Source organism: Dicentrarchus labrax, unplaced genomic scaffold (genome assembly GCF_905237075.1).
Source record: "Dicentrarchus labrax unplaced genomic scaffold, dlabrax2021, whole genome shotgun sequence".
NCBI lineage: Eukaryota > Metazoa > Chordata > Actinopteri > Moronidae > Dicentrarchus > Dicentrarchus labrax.
This window is the reverse complement of record NW_026136711.1, coordinates 25,999,038-26,024,620: the sequence shown is the minus strand read 5'-3', so window position 1 is coordinate 26,024,620 and position 25,583 is coordinate 25,999,038. Positions and strand designations below refer to the sequence as shown.

Below are 25,583 nucleotides of genomic sequence, written 5' to 3'. Positions count from 1 at the left end.
CACCCCCAAGTTCTCATTCATTATAATCCTATGTCCTCGGGTGTTTAGGGAGCAGCGTGGTGTGTCTGTCTACTACAGTCTGTTCACTGCAGTCTGTCATTCATATTTTGAGAATAAATTATTCCATATTTTTTAATCTATTATTGTCTGCTCATCTGTTTGTCTGTTTCATGGCCTATCCATCTGTGTTCCTGTCTTTTGCCCCATTTACAACCTCCACTCTGCTCATTCTCACCACATTTCCAGTGACTTTTCTAATGGCTTGGCAGGTGCTTATCAATAACATGATTTGCAGCTGCTCATCATCCATCTGACCATCACTTTTAATTGAAATCTTTTCAAAACCCTACTGTCACATCTGCATATCTCTCATCTCCCTCTCAACCTATTTTTTTTTTTTTTGCCTGTGATCAGTTCATCTATCTATCCACCAGCCTGTCCTGGGCGGCCTGTAGAGTAGAGGTCTGGTCTGTTGTTACAGAGGAACAGGTGGGGCAGGCTAACAGTCAGCACAGGCTTGAATCACACACACACACACACACACACGCACACACGCACACACAGGCAAGCTGCAGGGAGGCAGGCAGTCAGCCGCTCAGACACTGGCCCATATGGTAGACCTCTGGAGTTGTTGCCCTTTGCAGAGTAGGGGAGGGATAGATAGAGGGATGCAGGGATGGTTGGAGGATGGCAGTAGCAGGAGGAGGCAGAGGGAAACGGGGGGAGGTTGAAATTAATCAGCAGGCCACCCCAACTGTCCACTGTCTTTGGGGAGTTGAGACATGCATATATGTGGCTGATTGAATTGGGGGTGTGGGGATGGCAAGTGGGGGGTTGTAGTGTGTTATTGTTGTATTGTAGTGTTTTGTTTTGTACTATTCCACCTGATTTTACTTATTTAATAGAAATACAAACATTTAAAATTTTTGAACACACATTTTAGCCTGAGCACATTCCATAAATCCTAGATATTTACATAAATAAATGATACATATAATTTCTAATATTATAATGTATAAAACGGTCAAATGAAAATAGAGATAAATTCAATCAATTATATTATATTTTCTACATGGACAAAATGTTATTTTTCAAACTTTTGCTTTTCCTTTACATAATTTATCATCTGTATTATGTTCATTTTATGAGAATTCTCACTTAATTCAATCAAAAGTTTTTGAAGTGGTGGAAGAAGTAAGAGTAAATGTCCTGCATTCAAAACGTACTTAATAAAACTATATAACCAAATGTCCTTAAAGTATCAAAAGTAAAAGTATGTGTCATGTAGAATTATCCCTTTTAAAATGTTATGTTTCTTATTTTTATTGATGCATAAAATGCAAAGAGCATGTTCTGTTCTTGCTGGGTGAGGTGGAGATCATTTTAAATATTTCATATACTGTTGGAAAGTTAAACAAAGCCTCATTTTATAAGATGGTCATTATTTTATGTATGAAAATCTTAATTTGCAAAATAACAAGGGACTATTAGTTGTCAAATAAATGTAGTCAAGTAAAAAGCACAATCTTTCCCAATGTAATGGAATGGAATAGAAGTATAAAGTAGCACAAAATTAAAATACTCCAATAATGCCTCAAATTTGTATTTAAATCTACACTACTAATTTTATTTTAGAATGATACGACTCTACACTACTGTTGAGTTTAGTACCAAATGGCAGATATATTGTGCAAATCATAAACACTTGGACAATGAAATGTTTTTGTTGTTGTTTTGGTGCAGTAGCCCACACCACAATTGGATCTGACATAAAGCCATGGCTATAAGGTTAAAGTCCTGATGTTAGCTTCAGTGCAATTTGAGGATATATCCATATTGACTAAACAGTGTGAGGACATTAGGGGATATTAAGGGCTATAAGTCCAACAGTGTTCATCCGATATGGATGTAAACACCTTCAAGCACGCTTAAAGCAAGAAAAGTAGTAATTTTTAATCTCTGTTATTGTTTCATCTCAAGTCCAATGTGCTGGAGTAGAGCCAAAACAACATGAACTGTGTCACTGTTCAAGTACTATGAGAAGGCACTGTACATATGTTTCCATATGACAAGCAACTTTTCAATAGCATACATGACTGCATCAACTCCAAAGTACAAATGTGTTTTCTATGAGAGGACATCTATTCTTTTGTGTGTGAGAGAGATCCCTACAAATCCTGTTGTTCCATTCACTGAGGCTTTAAAAAAATATCAAGGCCTGGTACTGTGAAAGATAGGCTGGCCACCTGCCATTCACATCACAAAGGAATAGACTGACAGATGTATAGACAGGAGGTCAGATGGTCAAAGACTTTGTCATAATGCTAAACATCATTATATGGATGCACTGCTTAAGTCAGGCTCTGTCATTGAAGCCCCCTGCTCTTTGCTTCTGAGTTGTTTACGTGTGGTTCTATACATGTGCTAAATAGTACATCCGAGTGTTTTTGCCTTAACAAAGAGTTTTACAACAGTCATGAAAATGTATGGGTTGACAGGGAGACATGTAAAAAACCTCAAATGAATCCAAAAAAATGATGTCTCCTCAATTAACAGTATTAAGTGTTCAACAAAATGTCATCATCTTAAATGTTTAAAAGAGTCTGTGTGAATACTAAATAGATTTTTATGGCCACTATGGGGCAAGAAAAAAATCCACCACGACCTGGCGAACCTAGATCTGAGTATATTCCTTCTCCTTTTAGCTTTTCTATGGTTTCCTACCAACTCCTGAGGGAAACATTGTGTTCTTTAGTTAAAAAATGTCAGCTAAAAGATCCACTAGCATAGCTAACTTTATCTGTGTGCCATTTGGTATTTGGCAGTACATACAGTTGGTTAATTATAGTTGTGAGAGTGCTGAGACTGAACCATTCAGTACATTGGGAACATATTGTGCACAATAACCAAAATGATAAGTTAAAAGAGGCTAAAAGAGTTGGGTAATAATTCTGTAAATTTGTCACTTTGGGGTTAGCCCCTCCACATTACACATTTTACATTATTATATTTAATATTAAAAAAATATATTGATTCGTAAGGCATTAAATATATAATTTGTCTCTTGTACAAAAAGACATTACATTACATTTTTATCTGATATCCAATAATTATGAATATCCATTTATGTATTAATTCAGCTGCTCAACCAAGTACTTAAATCCGGCATCAGTAACAAAATATTGTTTTATATATATCCATCTCTCTCTCTCTCTCTCTCTCTCTCTCTCTCTCATATATATATATATATATATATGTATATGTATATATACACATATATAATATTATAGTGCCAAAGGGTTATATAGTGCCAAAGGGTTACAAAGTCTATGCAATATATTAGACACATGAATAATATCCATTTGTAAACCCAATGCTCTTATTGGTAAAGACAGTAATTGAAGTGACTTGAGCATATCGCTGTAGATGTTTTCTCCAACTTTAAATGAAAAACAAAAAAAAACACATCAAAAACAAAACATAATAAATAATAAAACAAAGTCTCTTCTGCCAGTCAAAAAAAAAAAACTTTTAAGTCATTAAGTTCTTAAGTAAATATTTTCCTTATTAAAACCTACATGACTTGAGTTCTATGCAGAGTTGTTTGTTTAAAAATGCCTTAATTTTTACAGGACATATGGTTGGATACATAAACTTAATAACTGCAGTGCTTTTAATCCTGGGACAGATTGTAGTGGTATAGTGTTGATGACACAGTAAACTGAATCGTTAATTTTATGCTCAAGAGATTAATGTGTATATGACGTTATCTGTGGAGGAAAAAAAGTGTTCCTTAAGAAGGTCAGATAGATTACAATCAGTCAGCCTGGTTTCAGAGCAAAAGAGATAAATGATTCTTATATATCGCAAAAAGTCAACAATTTACCCTTAAATATGTTTTTGTTTTCTTTAGTTGTTTCTGTCAAACAAACATACAAAATATTGAATATCCATGGCCAAATATCTGTGCCATATTCAAAAAGATGCCTTTGTATGGCACCAAGCTATTGAGTAAATGTGTGTGTTCTGAAGTAATGGAGCCATTTAATCACTAGGGGGAGACAGATGATTGGGGGAAAAAAGCCTGTGTTGACCAGAATATTTAGTTTGTAGTCTGTGCGTTATGTTCAATGGACGCATGGAATTCAGTTACAGAAAATAAAACTACAACTCCATATCCAATGTTAACCAATTATACATTAATGCAGTGGTTAGGTAGGGGTAGTCTAGCTGATTAGCTAAAGGAGGTTGTATAAAGGTTGTATAAAGACATGAGCATCTTTACACCATCCGTATGTGTTGAGATCAACTTCCAGTCATTGCTTCAAACTTGTTTTCATTAAGGAAGCAATTGCCCCTCACCAACCCACCCAGAAGAGTGTTTTCTAAAACTGGATGCTGGAACTTGTTTGCTATTTCACCTGTTGTGAAGCAGATGCAACACGGGCTGCCACACACACACACACACACACACACACACACACACACACACACAGCTGAAAGGGGGGCTGGCAGATTACTTGCAGATGCAGTACAGCATAGGAAATGTGGACTGCTTCATCAGCTTGTTATAGTGACTCATGCATGTTCTTAATGTCTACTCCGCACAATTAAGTGCACCTCTGCTGAGTCACGAAGACAGCGCAGTACTTATCCATGTTGAGTTGGAGTCAATACCAAGACCAAAATGGCTTGGTCATAGCATATTACGGCTGAACTCATAGCTTGTTACAAGTAAGTTTTAAAAACTATATTGGATTTCAGTCATTTCAGTGTATTTTCATAGTATTTGCAGTTATTTGTACATGTTTGAAATCAACTTGCGGATTTAAAATTAATGGAATTGTTTGATAGAAGCTGGAATAAAATAAATAAAATGCTTCCAAAGAAGAAGTTATTTAAAAATTAGGTCTTGTGGACTGAAAATAATTAGAATAAGAATCTTTACAACAAATGTCATTTTTTCCCCAAAGCTCCCTAGCATATATGCATTTCCGGAAACTGCCGGACTAAACAGTGATGCTGGCCTACCCATTAAACATTTAAAAGACAATAAACAGCAAACTTCTTGGCTAACACTACACGTATAGCTATGTTTTGTCTCTTGAAGCTTTTTTCTTCACTCTTATGGAATTCCCACATCAGGTCCTTTGGTTTTAGTCTGTGATCAATATTGATTCAGCTTTGTCAGTGCTCATATACTGTACTGCCAACTCATTTAGTGCCTACTGGAGGGAAGCTTTGGGCCAGCCACCCCTTTAGAGAACATCATGCTCATCCTGTGTCTACCTTTTATTCAGATTTTTGCTGGGTATTGATTGAAAGGGGTTTATTTTCCACAAGCAGTTTTACTAAGGAGCAGTTGTTGCCGCGGCCCAGAATCGTCGTGGCACTTTATGGGCTGGTATCATTTTCATCCCCTCTTTCAAGGCAAAATTAGCCATAATCTTAGCTTTTTTCCCCCCTTCTTTGTGAATTGTGAATGAGCAAGAGCTAATAAAAAAAGAAAAAGTCTTTATTTTAAGATGAGAGATTAATAGAGAGACTAAAATTAGGTTTCTCTACCCCCTTTGTTAACATCACATCCATTGTAAAGCATGCTTTCTGTCAGCAGACTTCAAAACTGAAGATGATATGTGGATTTCATGCCAGATATGAGCTCTATCCACTGGAAAGGATGAGCAGTGTCTCAGGCCAGGCCTGGGAAGCCACTATTGATTTTATTTTCCTCATGACAGAACGTCTGTATATATCAGCGCAGTGATTTTGTGTCTGCTGGGCACATTGCAAATTAGATCTGTGATCTGAGCCCGGGTGGTTCAATGTGCTTGTTATAAATAAATAAATGAACGAATCAAAACTTAATTATGTGTGACTCAACCGCACACAGTTCATTAATGGAGGGACTCAACAAGAAGCTCTTTGAACTTTGAGTGTGTGTGTCAACACCGTTGCTAATCGTATCACCCTCAATTAACTTTACTTCTTATTACTGGATAAACCCTCTTTGGAGAGAGGGGGGGACAAAGTCGGGGGAGACAGAGAGAGAGAGAGAGAGAGAGAGAAAGGAGGAGGATTTGCGTGTATATGTGTGCCCCCTACCCCATCCCTCCACCCCCCTATCTCTTTACAGGACTGCCAGCCCGTCTAGAGTTATTCCAGGAATGCGTTGAACATGGCTGCCGCGATGAAGGCGCAGAAAACGGGACTGCTGGAACTTCGAGTGACCGTGGACCGCTGGATCCGAGTGTTGGCCACACTTACCGAGGACACGCTCACGTTAAACCCCGGGGAGGGTGCCGAGGAGCCCGCGAAGCCGAACCCGAATCCCGCCGGTGCTATCAACGGAGACCCCCCGAACCTAAGCTCGTCCCCGGTCCCGGAAACCATCACCAACGTGAAGCGCACCGTGCGAGTTACCAAGCAAGATGTTGGAGGACTCGGAATCAGTATCAAAGGTAAGAAGAAATAATAAGTAATATATTTTTTTTAAAAAAAGGCGGCTAACGGCGAGTCAGTTAACAGAAGTTTTGACCAGGAGTTTGGGAGCAGTTTCTGTCAACGGCAGCGAAAACAACCGTCGAGTTGTCAGTTAGCGTTAACTAACTAACTAACTTCAAAACTGACCGTTAAATCTAACGTATGTGCGCGAACCCCCCACGTGTTGAAGACGTTTCGTAAAGACACGTTTTTATTCGTATTAATAACTCGCAACTAATACATTCAGACCTGTTGTTTGCACAGAGAAAAAAAATGACAGCTGTGATTATCTCAAGCTGCGCCTCACCTCAACGGGGAACCATTTCAGTGTCCGTCCCAGAGTCACTGCCGGAGATGGCAATTAAGTTAGCTAAGTTAACTGATACTTACTGTCGTACAACGTTAGGTTAGCTACTAATAAACAGCGAAACTCAAACTTAACTCGGTTAAGTTAATGAAAGGAGGAAAAACACGTGTTATTTTATGTTATTCGGTAACTTACTCGTTTTGGGTTTTAAAACACATTATAAAACATAATGCTTCTTTCCTCAAAAACACGTGTAACGTAAGCTGAACATGTAGAGGACCAACCTTTTTGTTTTTGTGTTGGATTTTGTAACAAAAGACTCACCAAAGAGTATAACGTTAAAGTGAGGCACATCTACTTACAACAGGGTCCCAACATGTTATAAAGCAGCAGCTGTCGGCAACTGTGTGCAGTTATTTTGTGTTATGAAACTAATTTATTGCCATATATCTTAAGGATGCTTACAGATAATCGCCATGTCACTGGAAGGTATGGCTGTGTGGAGTACTATATGGGTGAAAGTGCAATGACAGGAACAAGAGTAAATCTCATCACCGTTTCTACAGAATATAAATGAACTCCAGCTGGCTAAAGGATCTTTTATGCTGATGAACTTTGTCTATGAATGAGCAAAGATGAGAAGCCCCAGTGCATACTGTATACCTCGCTGCTGCTACATTATAGGTAGACCACCATTGCTCCAATAACCTCTCAATGGGAGAAGGTTGTGACCTCTCCATATCTTACAAGCCAGGCTTACATACCTGTGCTGTGTACTCTACAGCGGCTGATAGATGAATTTCCCTTGTCCTGTTTCCTCGACTTGCAGCAACAGGCAGCAATCTTGTTTGTGAAGAAGACTAGGAGAGTTGAACATCAGCTGTGTAAGCTGTGTAAATATTAAAGATGAGATACGCAGTGATAATGCAGTTTGATCAATACTTTCATATTGATATTTTGATTTTATATTTTGATAAGCTCAAATTTGGTCGGCTGTTTGAGATAGACTCAAGCACAGACTTTATCCCTTTTTATACTCTGCTTGGTTGCTTTATGGTTCCTTTTTTATGTTTATCATTCATATTTATTCATCATTCATTTCATAGTCACTTTACTCTTCCTGTGGTTCCACCCCTCTGGCCTATACTAAACTTATTTGGGGTTGAGAGTTGCCACTTACCCTGGGTTGTGAATCATGCACAATAATGATCATTCTTGTATGTATGTGTATGTGCATTGTGTTTGAACTTGTGTGCGTTTGAGTTAAAGCCTCCACCTCCTGACAGGTCTGCAGTCTGCATGTATTGACAGATTATTACTTGGTCGATGCACAGGGTCGATTTGATGGACAGCTGTGGACTAACACCATTGTCATGTTGCAATGATGGCACATTATTGTGGCTGCCAGTGAAATGCTAATTTTACTTCCCCCGAGGCTGCCAACAACAACAACAACAACAACAAAGCCAGCCCCTAATGACATAAATGTAATGTCCATCTCTGTGGAAATGGGTGGCTTTGGAAATCAGACAGCATGTTATTAAAACAAAATCATAGCTGGCACCCCGGTGGCTTGTCATTGTTGTGATGCTAGCTGTTCAAAGGCAGCGATGAAGAGAGGGAGGAAGAAGGATCTAGCAGAGGGATAGAAAGAGAAAGGCAAAGGCACAAAGACCAAGCCATAGATGAAACGGGACATGGAGCAAGCCATTGAACAAGAGGTCAATGAGTTGTAAGGGGAAAAGAATGAAAGAAAGATTATGAAATATATATTTTTAAAAAAAGTGTCAAAAAGAAACGAGGTGAAGCAAATGAAAGAACAGGGCAAAAGTTGTTAGCTGGCTAGCCCCCACCACATTGTGAACAGCTGAGAGGAGCAGTCCGCAGCAGGCAGTTGTCATTGGCCAGAGATGAAAGCTATGTGGCTAGGAGTGGACTACGGCACTAGTGTTAATTTTAGGGAGCCCACCCCAGCCTGCAGGGAAGCATGGAGGCAGTCAACCTTTACTCTCACATGTCTAAATTTAAGAGGAGAGGCTAGGAAGCGAGGCTCCAGACTCTCTAGACAGGCCCACTGGTCAGAGTGGAGAATAGTGTGTTTTTCCTGAACTACTTATATGCAAGCTTGGTGGATTTAACCACAATGCAAGTCACTGTAACTGTGAGTTTGAGATCAAGCAATTGGTGAACGGTATATAATAGCTTCTCTGACACAATTGTCCCACTAAGGTGGGACTTTTTGCAAGTTAAAGTCAATGCTGGGATTTTTGGGGCAAATATTATGAAACCATATTTCTTTTGTCACAGACCACCTCAGATGTGCACACAGACACTATTTTTTGTAAATGAACAAAGCTCAAGTGCAGTGTTATGTAACTAATCTCTTATTAAAAATGTATTCTCTCCTAATGTGTCTCTGCACTTTCACCAGAAATATGTACATACAATACATTTTTAGAAGTTTTGTGTTAAAAGTATTTTTTTTCCTGTTGTTTCTTCCAGTGTTCATTAGCACTGCATGCAACTCAGCTGATGCAGTTTGAAGAAGTAAAGTGCTGATCTTACAGCATTCTTTGAAAGGAGCATTATCACAACAAACACATTGTTACCACAGAATTACCTAATTAGGGACATGTCAGTGTTGCATAAACCAGTACCATTCATTTACCTGTCATGGGTAGCTCCAGTGGTTCCATCCCACCTCCACCACTACCACCCTCTTGTCAACTGAGTGACAGGCTGCCAGCTGTAGGGTGCTGAACTAAGTTTGACATGAAAAGTTAGGGGAAGAAAGGTAGGGATGGGAAGCAAATATGGGAGGATTAAGGGTTGTGTAGGAGTGGCAGACGTATTGACGGTATTTTTCCTACAATATGCCAAGGATGTTTATTCAGCAGTCACGTCAGTACGAGGTATTTCAGATTGGAAGTAAAAATGAAAGTATGTGAATAAAGAAAGAGAAACAGAAAAGACATAAAGGTGGAAAAGTGTGTACAGGACCCGTCACTGTTGTTGGCCCTCACCCCCTTCGGCTGCCACAAGGTCAGACTTGAAGACCATGAAGTTGTTTTGCCTCCTTATCAATTCACATATTCACTATCTATATGTGCCTACATGATTTTGGTGTTAATGCCAAGTTATTTTGACACCACTGTCATCACTTTGACAACGACGTCATTATCCGTCGGTTGACCAGGCTGTCGTCTTCCTACTTGTCCAACCATTGACTTTAAGTAGATTCTTCACATACTTTTCCACCATTCATCAACAGTAGCTAGTACTGCAGTTGGTAAAGTGGGAAGTGCTGTGGTGAACACTCATTAACATGAGATATTAGCGTGTCGGTTTTAATGAAGCTGAAAGGTCACTGACCATTTGACATTTGAATACGTTACCCTCTTTCTGGTTATTAAGTTATTTCTTATGTCACTCTGCTACATTCATACATACTTGTATTATTCTCCTATTTTATTTAATTCATCTTTTTTTTAGAATTCACTCACAAACTACTTTAATCTGCTCACCTGCTTTTCCTACATGATTGTGGTGCTGATGCCAAGTCATTTTGACGCCACTGTCATTATCATCCGCTGGTTGACTCAAATAACCAGGCTGTCTTCTTCCTACTTGTCCAACCTTTTACTTTAAGTGGATTCTTGACATGCATTCATCAACAGGAGCTAGTACTTCAGTTGGTAAAGTGGGAAGTGCTGTGGTGAGCACTCATTAACATGAGATATTAGTGTGACAGTTTTAATGAAGCTGAAAGGTCACTGACCATATTTTGCACTGGCAATCGCTGTTGAAGTCCATTGTCCCAAGACCCTACATCTATCTTTCTTTTGACTTTTATTTTCAATTTTAAATGTTTTAATCTTAAGTTCAGTGCACATTAGAGTACAACTGTTAAGTCAGTAATTGATGGATTTCTAATGTTAAAGCTCTAAAAGAACAGTGTGTAGGATTTAGTGGCAACTAGAGGCGAATTTGCAGATTGCAACTGAATACCGCTCGCCTTCCAAGCTTGTAGGAGACATTATGGTGGTGGCAAAATTTGCGAAAGAACTTGAAAGGTCCTATCTAGGGGGGCAACAGATCACAAAACTCAAGGTTCGGATCGTATCACCGTTTTCAGTTGATTTTTCAGATTGGCAAAAAAAAAAAAAGGGTAAAATTGATATATATGTTTTTTTATAATTGTTATAATACATTACCCTCTTTCCGGGAATTTTATTTCTTATGTCACTTTACTACATTCTACTTGTATTATTCTTACATTTTATTTTATTCATTTTCTATAATAAATCAAATCTCTACAGGGACAAAATTATGGTCTATAAAGTAGGGCTGGGTATTGTTAAGAACCTCACGATTCGATTCGATTTTGATTCTTTAGGTCTCAATTCGATTCGATATTGAATCGATTCGATATTGATTTAAATGCTTCGATATCGATTTAGTGCCGACTCACCGCGCCCCCACTGGCCAGGGGCTTGAACCGATTCAGAGGAGTTAACGAATCGCTATTAAATTGGGAAAAAATATATTGCAATGCATTGATGAATCAATATTTTTACCCACCCCTACTATAAAGTCGCCCAAAAAACACAACTTGCATTCAGATGCAATTCCGTTTTCATAACAGCAGGTGAACCGTGTATGGAGGAGGCTTTCTGTTAATGACATAGCCTATCAAAGCAATCGAAACCAACGTGGTAAGATCAAAATAATATCAGACATCTCTCTCTCTCTCTCTCTCTCTCTCTCAATTTTTAATTTAATTGGCTTTTTTTGCATGACGTTTTAAATCAAACATGTTGCAAAAGCAAAAAGCCTCATATAGAATACAAATACTACTTGTATAATACAATGAAATAAATACTAATATTACAATGAAATGTGTCTCTGCAGAGCATGTCAGTTGACGCATGGGAGGGGGAGAGTGACGGTCGACTGTCCACTAGTTACTGTTGTTCTGGTTCTTGTAAATCTGTTTTTTATTTTTTTTAAATAACCGTGGAGGGTGGTCTGTACGGATCAGGGATCAACTATGATCTAATGCACCACTAACCCTATCTAGAGCCAGTTTGGTCTGGGGAACTGTAGAAACATGGCGGTTATGGCGGACTCCGTAGATAAAATGTGTGTAACGTATGTGAATAAAAACGTCTCATTCTAACGGAACAAAAACACAACGATTCTTATTATACACTAATGAAAACATACCTATGAATATTATATTCCAATTCTGTCAGTAGATCCCCTAAATGTTACACACTGGACCTTTTTAGATGTGATACAGAAAATATGTCTTGTCTGGTTTATGTATTGCTTAAAGTACTATGGAGTCATCATGCGCTCAAAGGAGATTATTGTGCATGTAATAACAGTTTATATAGTGTTGCAGATTGGGGACAAAGGTAACATGAAGGTTACAGAAGCAACTTGTGACTGGAAGGTATTCAAATTTAATCCTCAAGCCAGCTGGTGAAGTTTGGATAGGGGCAGTAAGCAGAACACTGGCCTCACAGGGCAGCAGACCATTAAACTTGACATTCACAACCACAAATGTATTATTCTTTTCAAATAATTGTGTTAGATACTGAGGAGAGCGGCTAATAAGTACAGCCATGTATCAGGCGTGGCAATGTGGTTGTATCTGTCTAATTTGCTGACCTAGTGGTATGGCATGGTATGGTATGGTCTGAATGGCTCCAATAAACTGGCATGGAATTTCATATGTCCCCGCATAATCTACTTTATCTTTGTGAATGTTACTGTTCCTAAGGGTGCTTCATGTCTACAGCGTGTGGTCAAATCAGCAGACTTGATTTGCGCACAGCTGTTTATAATAGCCTTCAAGTACACAACGTCCCTGTCACTGAGTCTCATCCATGTAAAATGTCCAAGTCATTACTGTTAGCGGAAATTTTCTTTTTTTGACATTTTGGGATTGCATCCAAAAGACCAAAGGAGAGTAACAGAGAGCACTGATCAGCCCAATAGTTCCTCAGCAATACAATTTCACAGAAAGTCCATAGTAGAGCTGCAACTGCTCACCTAGTATTGTATAAATGCAAAACAGCAATCTCCTGTTCTTACAAAAAATTGGATGCTAGCTTTTTTTAAAAATGTTTCCTACAAGGTAACACAAGGCAACTTTACTGTGCTTTACTCAAGACACAGTGACAGCAACAACAGACAAAAAGTAAAGAAAGTAAGAGCTTGCAGATCTGAAAATACTCAAATGAAAAACAATGGTAAACAGATATTCTTTCAGTTTTGGCCTACAAGGAGAAATAGCTTGGAATTGGAATAGTTTGATAACATGGCATCCAGTAACTCGAGCCCCTGAGTGGGAATTGTTCTTCAGCTCCTTTCCAAGATGGCATACTCAGACGTTGGTTATGCATAAGTTTACAAAGGGCAGTATAGTTAGTAGTAGTATAGTAACTGGCTCATATCCTTGTAGTCCTCAGCCATCAGGAACACTTTATGCATACTGTGAGCTACATTACTTGAACAGAGACAGAATGTTGATGCTTGAAAGATTAGGTAAAATATACAGAGTGCATGTACCACTGTCCACTGCACTTTGCACTGTACAGAACTGTATAAGGCAATTGTCTATATGTTCCGGTGCCAAAATACAGTACATTTATGATATTTAAAGATTTGAAACAGTTGTTCAAGTTGGGTAGTATAAAGTTAACATTTGGTAGCTATTCGGATTAAAAGTTTGATGACATATATTGACTTCACCAACATTGCTGAAGATTCCCCTTCACCTCAACTCCACTTTAAAGTTTCTATCAACACATCATAATTCAGAGTCTCAGTAAGTACAGGACATCACCTCACTTCTAAGACTCAATCATACAGTAAACCACTATCTGATGCCACAGAGCGGTGAAGTAGCTGGTAAATCCCTCTTTCTTAAACTTGAAAAGCACAATGATTGATGTGCATAGTAAGAGTGTGTCAGCTCAGTCCTGGTGTTTTGTTTTACTAAGAGCACCAGGCTGTGGCCTCCAAAGGAAGATACATGAGTTAAATTCCAAGGAATCGCCCACAGGAAGCAACCTGTAGAAGATGTATTTAAAATTAATTAAATGTAATCCTCTTTTAGGTAATTTCTCACTAGCCTGAAGGCTAGAGTCAAAATGCCAGCTGACATTAATGACAACATCTTTCATGAAGAGTGGAAGCCCACAGCTAGAGGCAGATCCATCAGCTTACTAGCTGACCTTCATTTAACGAGAGAGAGAGGAAGGGAGGGGAAGAGATAGGAAACTGCAGAAGTAAGTTCAGAAGGGTAATCGCTGCTGTCTATGTCTGTCCTCATATGCTCTCTGCAGTTTAGGTCACTTTAAGAACCAGTCTGTAGGATTTAGTGGCATCTTGCGGTGTAGTCGCACTGGCGACCCACGGTCTCTGTACGCCGTTCAAAGGTAACAAAAACAGAACGATTCTTATTTTTAGGTGAACTTTAAATGTTCAGATATGAGCATTGGAATGGTTGGCACGGCTCAAAATTACATTTTGTCCTCCTGCAACTGTCTTGAATTCTTCACTTCATTCTTCTTCTTCGCCAAGAGGGTTTGAAAAGTTACTAAATCTAGGGAGAAAGTCAACAAGTTGGCTACATGATAGATTTTATGTGTGACATAGCAAAATAAAAGTCGTTCCATGACGCACTGCTCACGTGTGCTGTGTGGACTGGGCTTAAGACTGCTCTGATAAAGCTGATCAGGAGTCAGAATTTGAGTGTGAATAACTATACATAATGCACAACTACTGTATCTAAAGCAGTGGATTGATTCCTTAAACAATTATGAGAAACAGCAATATTTTCTCCTTCTTGTCTTTCAGGCGGGAAGGAGAACAAGATGCCAATCCTCATCTCCAAGATTTTTAAGGGCCTGGCTGCGGACCAGACTGAAGCACTGTATGTCGGTGATGCCATATTGTCTGTCAATGGTTATGACTTACGGGAGGCCACACACGATGAGGCTGTGCAAGCGCTGAAGAAAACTGGCAAAGAAGTCATCCTTGAAGGTAAGATATTTTTCCCTCCGAAAGAATCAAACCCAGAATTGACTGTGTGACTCGACGCAGTCTTTTCCATTCATTGTCCTCTTTCTGTTCTGTCTCTGCTTTGCTGGTATAGCGTTCTGCAGAGTGACAGGAAACTTAACTAAGCGTTAACTATAACACATGCTTGCAAAATATGTCACAACTGTCTCTGTTGCATGAGAAAGTACTTCACATTTCTTTAACATTATCCTCAGAGTAGGAGAGAACAGGATTCTAATCTTTCATGAAAAAGAAGGAGCACTTCCACCTACTCTTGTCTGCACTCCACAGCTCCAAATAGATACATAGATGGAAACAATGGGAACTTTTGATACCTTGATATTTGTTGATACTTTTCTCCAGCACTGTGGTTGATTTTTTCCTTAAGGCTATGATGAGCTGAGAGAGACAATCTGTTAAATCAGAACTTTGATCAGACTTTCTTGGAAACATCCAAATAATGAGTTGAACTGAAACAGCAAGAGGAAACCAAAGACTCAAAATTGAAGAATATTGTTGTGGCTCACACCTCTGAAGATCTCGGCATGCTAATCAGCAGTCTTCCCAAACATCAAACACTGATTTGACACTGATAGAAAGCACTTGAAGTTCATGTCAGAACTGACGAGTGTGGAGAACTTATAGGGTGAGACCTGCTGTGCACAGGGAAGTTTGCAGTGGAGTCAGCAAGTGTTTGCAGGTGTTTTTCTTTTTTCTCCAACTCTAACTCACTCACGCGAGCTGCAAGAGTTAATGCATCGTATCTCTCTCCATCCTTTGACTCATTCGCGGCGTGTTATACGTGTGAGTGTTTGTGTGTGCACATTTGCCTAAAAGCATCAGTCCACCAGCAGGTGTGAACAACATGGTGAATCTGAGATGTGATCTTTAGCCGTGAGGACAGGGAAAGGGATTAAAAACAATCTTCCCCCTTGCCAACTGATTGCATCACAGGAATTCTGCTTCCCCCGTTTACAGTCGCTGGGTTCAATTGTAAATTCATGAGTGGTGTTTTATACTAGATGTTACTATTCAAAAGGAATATGTTTTCATCAGGAACCATAACATTTAAGACAAAACTGTTTTTAAAACATAAAACAGACATTTTGTTGTTTTGCTTTTGTATTGATCTTTATATTCTCTGTGTGTCAAAGTCCGTGTTTCGAGCTCACCCACAGATTCTAAACAGAGGCTAACAGTTACATTCAGTGATGTGTGGCGAATAGACGCTTCAGACCTTAGGTGCTCTAAACAAATACTGCCAGATGAAAACCTAGTATGTACAAATAGTGTTCAGGATCAGTGAGAGACAAATCCAAGTACTAAGTATTTTCAAAACTCAAAAATGGCTTTGAACAGGTTCAATAAACCAAAATAAGAATTGAAAAAAAACCTAAAACCAGAGTTACCAGTTTTCCATGTGACAGCATTTCTGTGGGTTAACTTGCACAGTAGGCTAGCATCAGTAACTTCAGCCAGCAGAGCAGATACAGCTAGAGCTACAGCCAGGGGAAATCATTGCAAATCCCCCTGCCTTACTTGTCCACAGTCAGGCAGAAAAGTGTTGATATCAGACAGCTCAACCAGCACTGCTCTGTGATCCGTCATGTCAGGAATCATTTCATGGGTTTCCCTTCCCCCTGAGGACCTGATAGAGGAGCGAAGAGACGAAAGAGGCTTGGAGGCTCACTGAGGGCAGAGGGTTGAGTGTGTGTGTGTGTATGTATGTGTGTGTGCATGCATGTGTGTTTATGAGTTTTTTTTTGATGTCCTGTGATTGCTTTGCTTGTGTTTGTGTGCTTATGCCTGTCTGACCCGGCGATTGCAGAAAGCATATCTGTAGTGAGAAGCTTTGGAGTATTTTTAGGGAATAGAGGAAATAAAGAATTGGTCAACACTATCGGGCTATAAGCTTTCCTACTGCAGTTTTTTTATATTCCAATTTTATTTCACGACTACTTGTGCACCATAAAAATACTTTTGAATACATATGACATGTAGTTCAAGTACAGTGTTTATTTTGGTTTTGGCATTTTATCAAGATACTACAAAAAAAAAAAAAAAAAAAAAAAAAGCAGTAACAAATTCCTTCTTGGCACCACTACAGTGTTAAAGGTCAGGGTAACAGTCTTTCTTACATGTGCACATCAACAAACAAGCCACCACTGCTGCACTCAAGGCAGTTTTCATCGCTCTGTGAGATTCATAACACAGACAGCCTTGACTGAGATCAAGGAGAAACTGCTTCCATCACATTAAAATATCTGGAATATGTGAACAGTAATACTTGACTCTGTCAGCTAACTACTTTCACAACATTTAAGGGAGTTACATTAGAAGACTAATTGGCATTCTGCGCTTGCGGCAGGATTTTTTCTTTTTGACCCTTTTGGAAGTCAAATGGAGAAATGTTTTTAATAACCTGTATTAAACAGATTTCTTTTTTTGATCATTTAGATTAATGCAATTGTAATTGTTTCAGCAGCACATGTTAAGGGTTTTCATGCTGAGCTCTGCCTTGTACCTGTATTAGTATAATGATGGTGTTTTCAAACAAACTATGTATTTCTTTCAGTGAGTGCATACTGGCTAAAAGATTGTCTACGTGCAAAAGTAAAAACATCAGAAAGAAAGAAAATTGCTATTAGATTGATTTTAATAAGGGTTAAGGGTTTCCAGCTGTGCATATGTGGCACAGCTGGAAATAGTTTTTCCATCGTTCGCTTGATAGATTTTTAATAAATTATATGATTTTAATGTCCCACATGGTTGCTTAGCAGCCAACAGCAGAAGAACGAGGCAGTACTGGGCAGGTCCCAGGTGTGAGTGTGAATATTGTGTCCTCTTGCTTTTCCCAGACATCTTACCATAAATAAGAATTTGTGCAAAGTCAATCTGTCTGTGTGTAGGAAGAAGAAAAAGTGGCCTCACTATATGTTACCAATAAGATGCCCTCTGGTCCTCTTCCTCTGTGTTCCTGTCACACCTCACATCAAAATGGTGATGGAATAATCAATGTGTGTGTGCGGGAGAGGAACAGTAAACACCTGAGAGGGTCAGATAAATATAACGGACCAGATGAAACCATAAAACCACAGCTGCCTTCATTTCCTCCCAACGACATTTACAGCCTGACTGTGTGTGCGTGTGTATGGGCTCGTGAGCACACGCGCTGTGTCAATACCTGCTTGTGTATGTGTGTGTGTTTTATTAGAGAGCAATCGGCTGCATCTTCAATTGTGTGCCTGGGTGTCTTTGTGTGTATATGTGAGGAAAGAGAGAGGTGCATAGGTCACCTCGACATTTTCCCAGTCACACACACCTTATCATCACACCTGAATGTGCTATTATAGTAGAGTTAAGGATTCATTTCATATGGTGTTGCTGTCAACCTAAACTGGGAGATTTATATATAATTTTTTTTTAAACTGTCAAATGTGAGAACATCATGAAACAATAAGACATAGCAAAAATGAACAAATGCAAAATGAAAATTAAATTGGGACAGAATCCAAAGAAACTGCAGACTGAACTGGGTGAGCTACAGTATGTAGCACTGGTCTCTGCCACTGTGTTTCTATCCTATTTTAATTTGGACTCTACTCTCACTTAAAGTGCATCCATCATTGCCTCCAGCTTGTCAGCCGAGACGAGGTGCGTTCCACTACTGTATGGAGAAACCATGGAACGAGGAGTGTGTGTGCGTATGTGTGTGTGAAAGAAAGGGTGGGAGGTAGGGATAGTTCAATGTTAAAGCTGTTCCCTGGGCAACCAAGGTCTGACAGAACAGCACAAACACAAAGTAAGCATACAACCACATACTACACATACTCACGCACATAAAAACATAACATACGCACACGCAAAAGGGGTAAAGAAAGGAAGGGTAAATGGGATACAAAGGACAGGTCAGTGTTAGTGTGAATGTGGATGACTGATAGAGAGTGTGTACATGTGGGTTTGTTCATAGGGGGCATGCTGTTCATGTATCCTGGGAGTCAAAGTGCTGGTACACCATGTTTTGTAGGGCAGGGGAAGAATGTAACACTCCGATGACTGAGCTAGTGAGGCTTGTTGTGCGACCCGATAATCTTGATGTGTGACTGTGCAGAGCTACCTCATTAGTATACCAGTTGGGGTTACTGGTAGCATAGTTGACCTTCTGGGATACAGACCATGGTATGTTCAAAATAAACTAGTTTGTTTGCGCGACCACATCTAAATGTAAAAGTGATTCCATGCAACCACACTGAAAAGCATAACAAAATACCTGCCGTCATAGAGAGGGGCGAGATGGGGATTCAAATGGGGATAAACAGTATACAGTCTCAGCCAGTCTCTCCTCAAAGTCATCTATGATGTGTGTCCACATGAAAAGCTTAAGAGAGAAGTAAAACTTTTAGCCAATCGCTGTATGATGTGGCCTTATGCTTGTAGCTTTGTCAGTTTCAAATTTTTACACAAATTATTATTATAATAATAATTTATTTGTAAAGCACGTTTCAAGCTTAAGCACAAAGTGCTTTCCAGATTAAAACATATACAGATTAAGAAATTGTTGGATGCTGCCCTTCAATCGCAATTTTAGAAAGCGGTGGGGGGTCGGGGGGTTCAGACACTGTTTGATGATCCTACAACCACTTAAATTTAGGCACACTAACTGCTTTAGGCTTTAGTTTTGGCGTTTAATATTCATCAGTGGCTTAAAGGTGTAATACGTAAGAATTTTAGTTTAAAGCATTCAGAAATTAACAAAACATATCAACAGAATGTGAAGAAATCTTTTGATTTGTCTTTGTATTGAGATATTTACTGAAGTTAGCATGCTAACCAGCTAGCTTGAGCCCATACTGTCCTGTTCACCACTTTCTCCCACTTGACTCCTCTCCTGTCCGCACTGTGTCTTTGTCGTCCATGAAGTCAGTGTCCTGGTCGGAGCTGCTGTAAATCACCACTGTGATATATTCCCTGTTGTCAAACTGGCCTCCATCTGCCTCACAGGCTGCGTTCAGTCCCAGTCCAGCTGTGTTGGGAGGCTGATGAGAACAGTTCCGTTGCCCTCTCACTCTTCCTGCCCCTGTTCTGCTGCCTGTTCCCGCACCACTTAACACTGGCATTCCCCGTTTGGTCCTTCTTGCCCCTGGCCGGAACACCTCTTCCTCCCAGTGGTCCAAAGCTCTTTTGCTAACAGTGTAAACACAAACACTCCCCGGGTGTTGCTCCGAGCTCCCAGATCCATCCAGGCCAGCTAACAGGACTGCTAATTGCATGGAAATCTCAGCTAACTGGCTAACGGTAGCTGCGGTTGGCAGCAGGAATATTCAGTTCTTACGTATTGCACCTTTAATAAACTGTTCAAAAGGCACAAACAAAATATTAGTGATTAGAATAATAAAGATAGAGCACTGATTCTATAATCTTTAATGATTAATGAATCAATCAAATTGTTTTGTATTCTTATTCCATGTGGGGAGCTTTCTCTAGTTGGCAGCTATAAAGACTGAAATGTACCATTAAAACGTATATTTTGGCCTCGGTCTGATGAAAAAGTGTGACGGTCTTGTTCCATGTGGTTAGGTCTGTTTTGTACTTGGTGAGGGTGTTAGCTTAATGTCAGCCTGAATTTCAGAATTTCATTGGATATCCAAGGGAACAACATTTTCTGCACGTCTGTCTGTGCGTTTATGTGTGCACAGGAGAGAGTGAGGGACAGAATGAGAGAGAGAGAGCTAGTTTCCTCTACCAAGACATTTCTGGACACTGCTGGTTCTTTCTATCCTGTCCTTTTCATTAAGGTTTTTGTTCTCAGGCTCAGTGCACACACACACACATGGATTAAGTAGGCTTAGTTGTGGAAGCTCTACGGTTGCAGTCTTTCCCTTGTCTAGAACTGCTTTTAGCAGGGAGGGTACATGTTTTGCTCATGTCTTGTTAGCTGTATCAATTCTTCTGGTTTCTGTTGTCCACATTGGACTGTTGGCCAATGTGCAAGCATGAGCTATTGATCAACTTTGCACAAAGTCCAGTGTGTTTGGAAAAAAAGTATCGTCACGTTTAAAGAAAAACACTAAACAAGTGGATTTATTAATTCAGTGACAGTAAATCTCTCAAGTTCTTGGTTCATTGATAACATTGTTTGCTTCATTTCATCTGCAAACAAATTTAATCTCACGTACTCTCAAATATATTCAGAAACTTTTGCTTGATGATGTAGGAGTTGGGGTGTTAGAATAGTGTTAAGTGGATTTCATCTTTAAGTACTGCACTAATGACCAATGACGGAAGAAGTTGTAGAGAGCAGCAAACTCACTGCCCAGATGAAATATTTTTACTATAAATCAACATTTTGTCACATTGTTCTTTCTGTAGGAGAAATAAAACCACCTGTGTGTCATCAGCCTGTGTGAAACAAATCAAAGAGTTCACAGGGCAATCATCATGAAGGTAGACATAGAGTACATGGAAAGGTAATTCAGCAAAGACAGGTCTCCAGAACATATTGCTTAATTTGAATTTGTAATTTAATGGATTTTTAATCTGTGACTTTCTACTTTGCTTATTTGTACATTGTGCCCATATAGTGAACATTTGAGGCATTTCTTGCCAGTGAATTACCTTTCTGTGTGATTTGTTTCTATGTTTGTGTTGATTGCTCTTTGATTTGAATGACCTGGTCTACGCACTATATATCCCTCAAAATGTACTTGTAGTGTTTTGCGCTCTGCTTAAAAGGAGATGACCTTTAGAGACAAACTCTGTTGAGCCAGAGTCATGTGTTGCCACACTGTTTAGAGCATGCCTTTCATGGAGGCCATATTTTGAATCTGACTTTTATTATAGCTTTTGATATTAAGCCCCGGTGAACCCATGGTTGCACTGTTGAGTGTATTTAATAAATGTGACTGCACCATTCCTCTAGAAGCAACTGCATTAGTACTGCTTTAAAAACTATCCCAATGTGAAAATTCAATATGCACAAGCAGGAATGTGTTTCAGGAGAGCCTGAGGTGAGATTAGATTTGAAGAGGTTCGTTTGTGTCTGTGATGAGTGTTAGCTGAAGGATGCTTAGTCAGCATTCTCAACAAGAGCTAACCCAGACCTAATCTCTCTTTCTGACACACACACACACACACACACACACACACACACACACACACACACACACACACACACAAAAGACACAACTTGGGTTTTTCCCTGCATCAATTGAATTTCTGTTGTGTCCATACACACACACATTGATCTGCAATTGCAGTACAGTGCCCCTGTTAAACATCACCCACTTGGTAGTTACTAAGACCATGTTCATAATATTACTTTCGTATTTGTATGTGGGTTCTTAACACAAGGGCAGGACAGGCAGCCCTCCAGAAGGCCGAAGAGTGCAGACCGAGTGCAGTTTGAGTTACATTTTGCTTTGAGGGCTAAAAATCGTATTTCCTATCTACAAATCAAGCTCTTCAAGGACGTGTGAATATAGCCCCTCAAAAGAAGATACATGCCATATAGTCTTTTTAAGCAAGGCCAGCAGAGATATATATCCCTGTCTCCAGCCCTATCTTCCTGCACTGATTCAAGTCTGGTTAAATGAGTGATTTATGAAATATAATGACCTTGGGGAGTAAGGTTTGAAGCCCCTCGTGGGGACACAGCGTGCTGCAGATTGTCTGCACTATTCATTCTTTGCCTAAAATTCATTCTGCACAAGTTTAGGTTCTATTCCTGAGTGAGAATATGCGTCAGTCCCATTGGTTTGGTGTTCACACATAATATTATCTGTAAATAGGCTGCGCTCATGTGTACAAGCACATGAAGTTGCACACACATATACGTCTACCTTTGCTGTTGATTCAGAGGGTGGCCCATTTCTCTTTTGGATTATGTCAGACAGGTAGCCAGGGAGGCAAGTGAGATTTTCTTAATTTACAGTTTCCAACTGCAAATTCTCAAGTGGTGTCTGTGGACCAAGCTGCCTCAGCCCAGTCAGGTTTGTGAGAGTTTGTGTTTCTGTGTATTAGCTATCTGTTAATCTGATAGGTGGCAGCAGCATGGCCCTGTGCAATCATTGTTGTCGCACAGTCTAAAAGCGCCTTTAAACATCCTAAGAACTATTGTTACTCTCGGTTTACTTAATCAGTAGCGTTTGTGTTGTTGTCTACAGCAGGAGAATCCTGTCCTTCTGACTCTCTTCTGTGTCGGATCTGCAGGATTAGTACATTTCTTACTCTCTCCAAACACTGCCCGGATAGTTTGTCATGCTGGATTGGAACAGCCACTGGCATGTCCTCTGCTCAGTCTGCTGTCTTTGTCACATTCCTTGCTTTGCTGACTTTCACTGCCACCTAATGAAATATGTCGTAAAAAATAAGTGCACAAAGCTGTCCATTAGACAATGTTGCAGAGTTATCTGTTGCACATAAAACGTCTTCTCTCATAACTGGAAGACCAATTTAAAGTTATAGATTGAACACCCCCCCGCCCCCCCCCTTTTTTTTTCCTTTTCTTAATTTGGCCTGTCTGTCAAATTTTAATTGCTAGTTGAGAAGTGCATCTGCATGTGACATTATTCCAGTGTGGACCATGTGAAATCAAACACGGATGGTTTACTGATGAGGCTTTGCAAAATTAATGCACAAATGGTTAACTTGTCTATGTGATCAGATTCTCAACTATATTTTTTTCTGTCTGCTCAAAATTGATACTTTTGGGAAATGTCCATGGACATATGTAAATGTATGAACCCAACCAGCGTTGATACTACAGATGCGTACAATTGGAGGACCCTTTCCAATCCAACACTGTGGTGGTGTGTTAGTCCTGCTTTAAGCAAACTGAGTGACGTCATAACTGCCTACACTAACGTACAGTTGTGCCAGTGACATGCATGTACTTTATCACCTAATTAAAACTTTCTGGCTCTCGCTCCTGTGACAGTATAATTATTACTTTGAAAATAAACCTTACCCCTTGAAGCCTGACTGAATCCCTCAGCCACATCCCTCCAGTTTCTTACAAAGCTTCTCCTCAGCTCTGATAGTCTTGATTAGAGGGGGGGAAAAAATCTTCCTATATGACTTATTTAACAGTAAAGAGAAAGGGTTTTCTCTTACTTTGAGATGTATCATTATCTACATATGGAATTGTTTTGTAGAGCAGTATAGCACAGAGTGCAGGTCCATTAAGTCTGATTTAATTGGCAACTAAATTAAATTCTATACAATTTGGTGGTTCAGTTGACCGTTGTGTATTCCAGTTAACCTTCACTGATCCTGGGTAGTCTCGTTTGGAAATCAAACTTCTTTTTGTGTGAGGTGAGTGAAGCTGTCTGTGAAACGGAGGAATGAGAGACTATTTTTGAATATGAGTCTGGAAAGAAATGCAAGGCACAGTCGCCTGTACATTTTCCAGTGTGCAGTATCTGACAGGGAAAACAAAAATTGGCCCGTTCTCTGCTTACATTTCACCACTGCACATTTGATGCCAACACACACAAACAGACTTAAAACACACACACTGTCTACTTAAGTCGCCAGCTTTACAGTATATTGTAAGGTGATGAAAATAATGCTGACTTTGTGAAAGGATACATTTCCACTGGTGGGAGCACTGTTAGAATACACGGTCCCATATTCATTCTTCACACTGACCTACATAAGTTTATGTTGTGTCCCCGTTTGCCTGCCCTGTTCTTCTTTCCTGATTGAAAAACCTTCAGTCTAGTATTCCTACATATTTAGCAGATTTCAGCCCAAGCCATACTTGAAAATAGTTTGTGTATGTAGGGTCTTCCCTGGACACAACAAGGTGTGTGCGGTTATTGACTATGTTTCTGGCACTGAGAACTAAATCCCACCCATCTGGTGCTCCAGTTCTTTAAAGTAAACACAATCACAAATGTAGCCGTCGCTCAGTAAAGTCAAACCTTTTTACTTTCTTGCTGTGAAAGTGAAAAATCAGCAGTAGTGGCACATACACCCATCAGCCGTAACATTATGACCAGTGACAGGCAAAGTGAATATCACTGATCTCGTTATCATGGCACCTGTCAGTGGGTGGGATATATTAGGCAGCAAGTGAACATTTTGTCCTCAAGTTGATGGGCTGGAAGCAGGAAAAATGGGCAGCGTGAGGATATGAGCGACTGACAAGAGCCAAATTGTGATGGCTAGACGATCAGATCATCTCCAAAACTGCAGCTCTTGTGGTGTGTTCCCGGTTTGCAGTAGTCAGTAGCTATCAACAGTGGTCCAAGGAAGGAAAAGTGATGAACTGGCCATGGGCAGTCAAGGCTCCTTGATGCATATGGAGAGCAAAGGCTGGCCCATGTGGTCTGATCCAACAGACGAGCTACTGCTGCTCAGATTGCTGAAAAAGTCAACAAGTTAATTCTGGTTCTGATAGAAAGGTGTCAGAAGAGTTTTGTTGCGTATGGGGCAGCATAACATTGGGACCTCCAGGGTGCACAGGTGGTCATAATGTTACGGCTGATCGGTGTATATTAAATATTGTATTATCATGCCGGGACAGTTTTGCTGTCATCTAGCTTCTGTCCTCCTTTTGTTTGTGTAAGGTAAAAATGACAAAGAATGTTAAATTACTTTTTTTGCAGTGTTGCAAACTTGATGTCACTTAGCGTTACACTCTTTAAAACGTTTGAAAGAAACAAGCAACAAGGAGCAACAAAGTCAATTTATAGTGTGTGTGTATTTAAATCAGATT

At 39.7% G+C, this 25,583-nt stretch overlaps 1 protein-coding gene across 1 annotated transcript in view; it reads left to right on the top strand.

The window, feature by feature from the left end:
* The first annotated feature begins 6,095 nt into the window (after nucleotides 1–6,095).
* Nucleotides 6,096–25,583, top strand: part of snta1 (syntrophin, alpha 1) — a 32,402-nt gene continuing 12,914 nt past the window's right edge. The window contains exons 1-2 of the mRNA XM_051414400.1: nucleotides 6,096–6,458; nucleotides 14,660–14,845. Coding sequence (XP_051270360.1) covers nucleotides 6,176–6,458; nucleotides 14,660–14,845 — 469 coding nt within the window. The 5' untranslated portion in view covers nucleotides 6,096–6,175. The remainder of the gene's footprint in view (nucleotides 6,459–14,659; nucleotides 14,846–25,583) is intronic.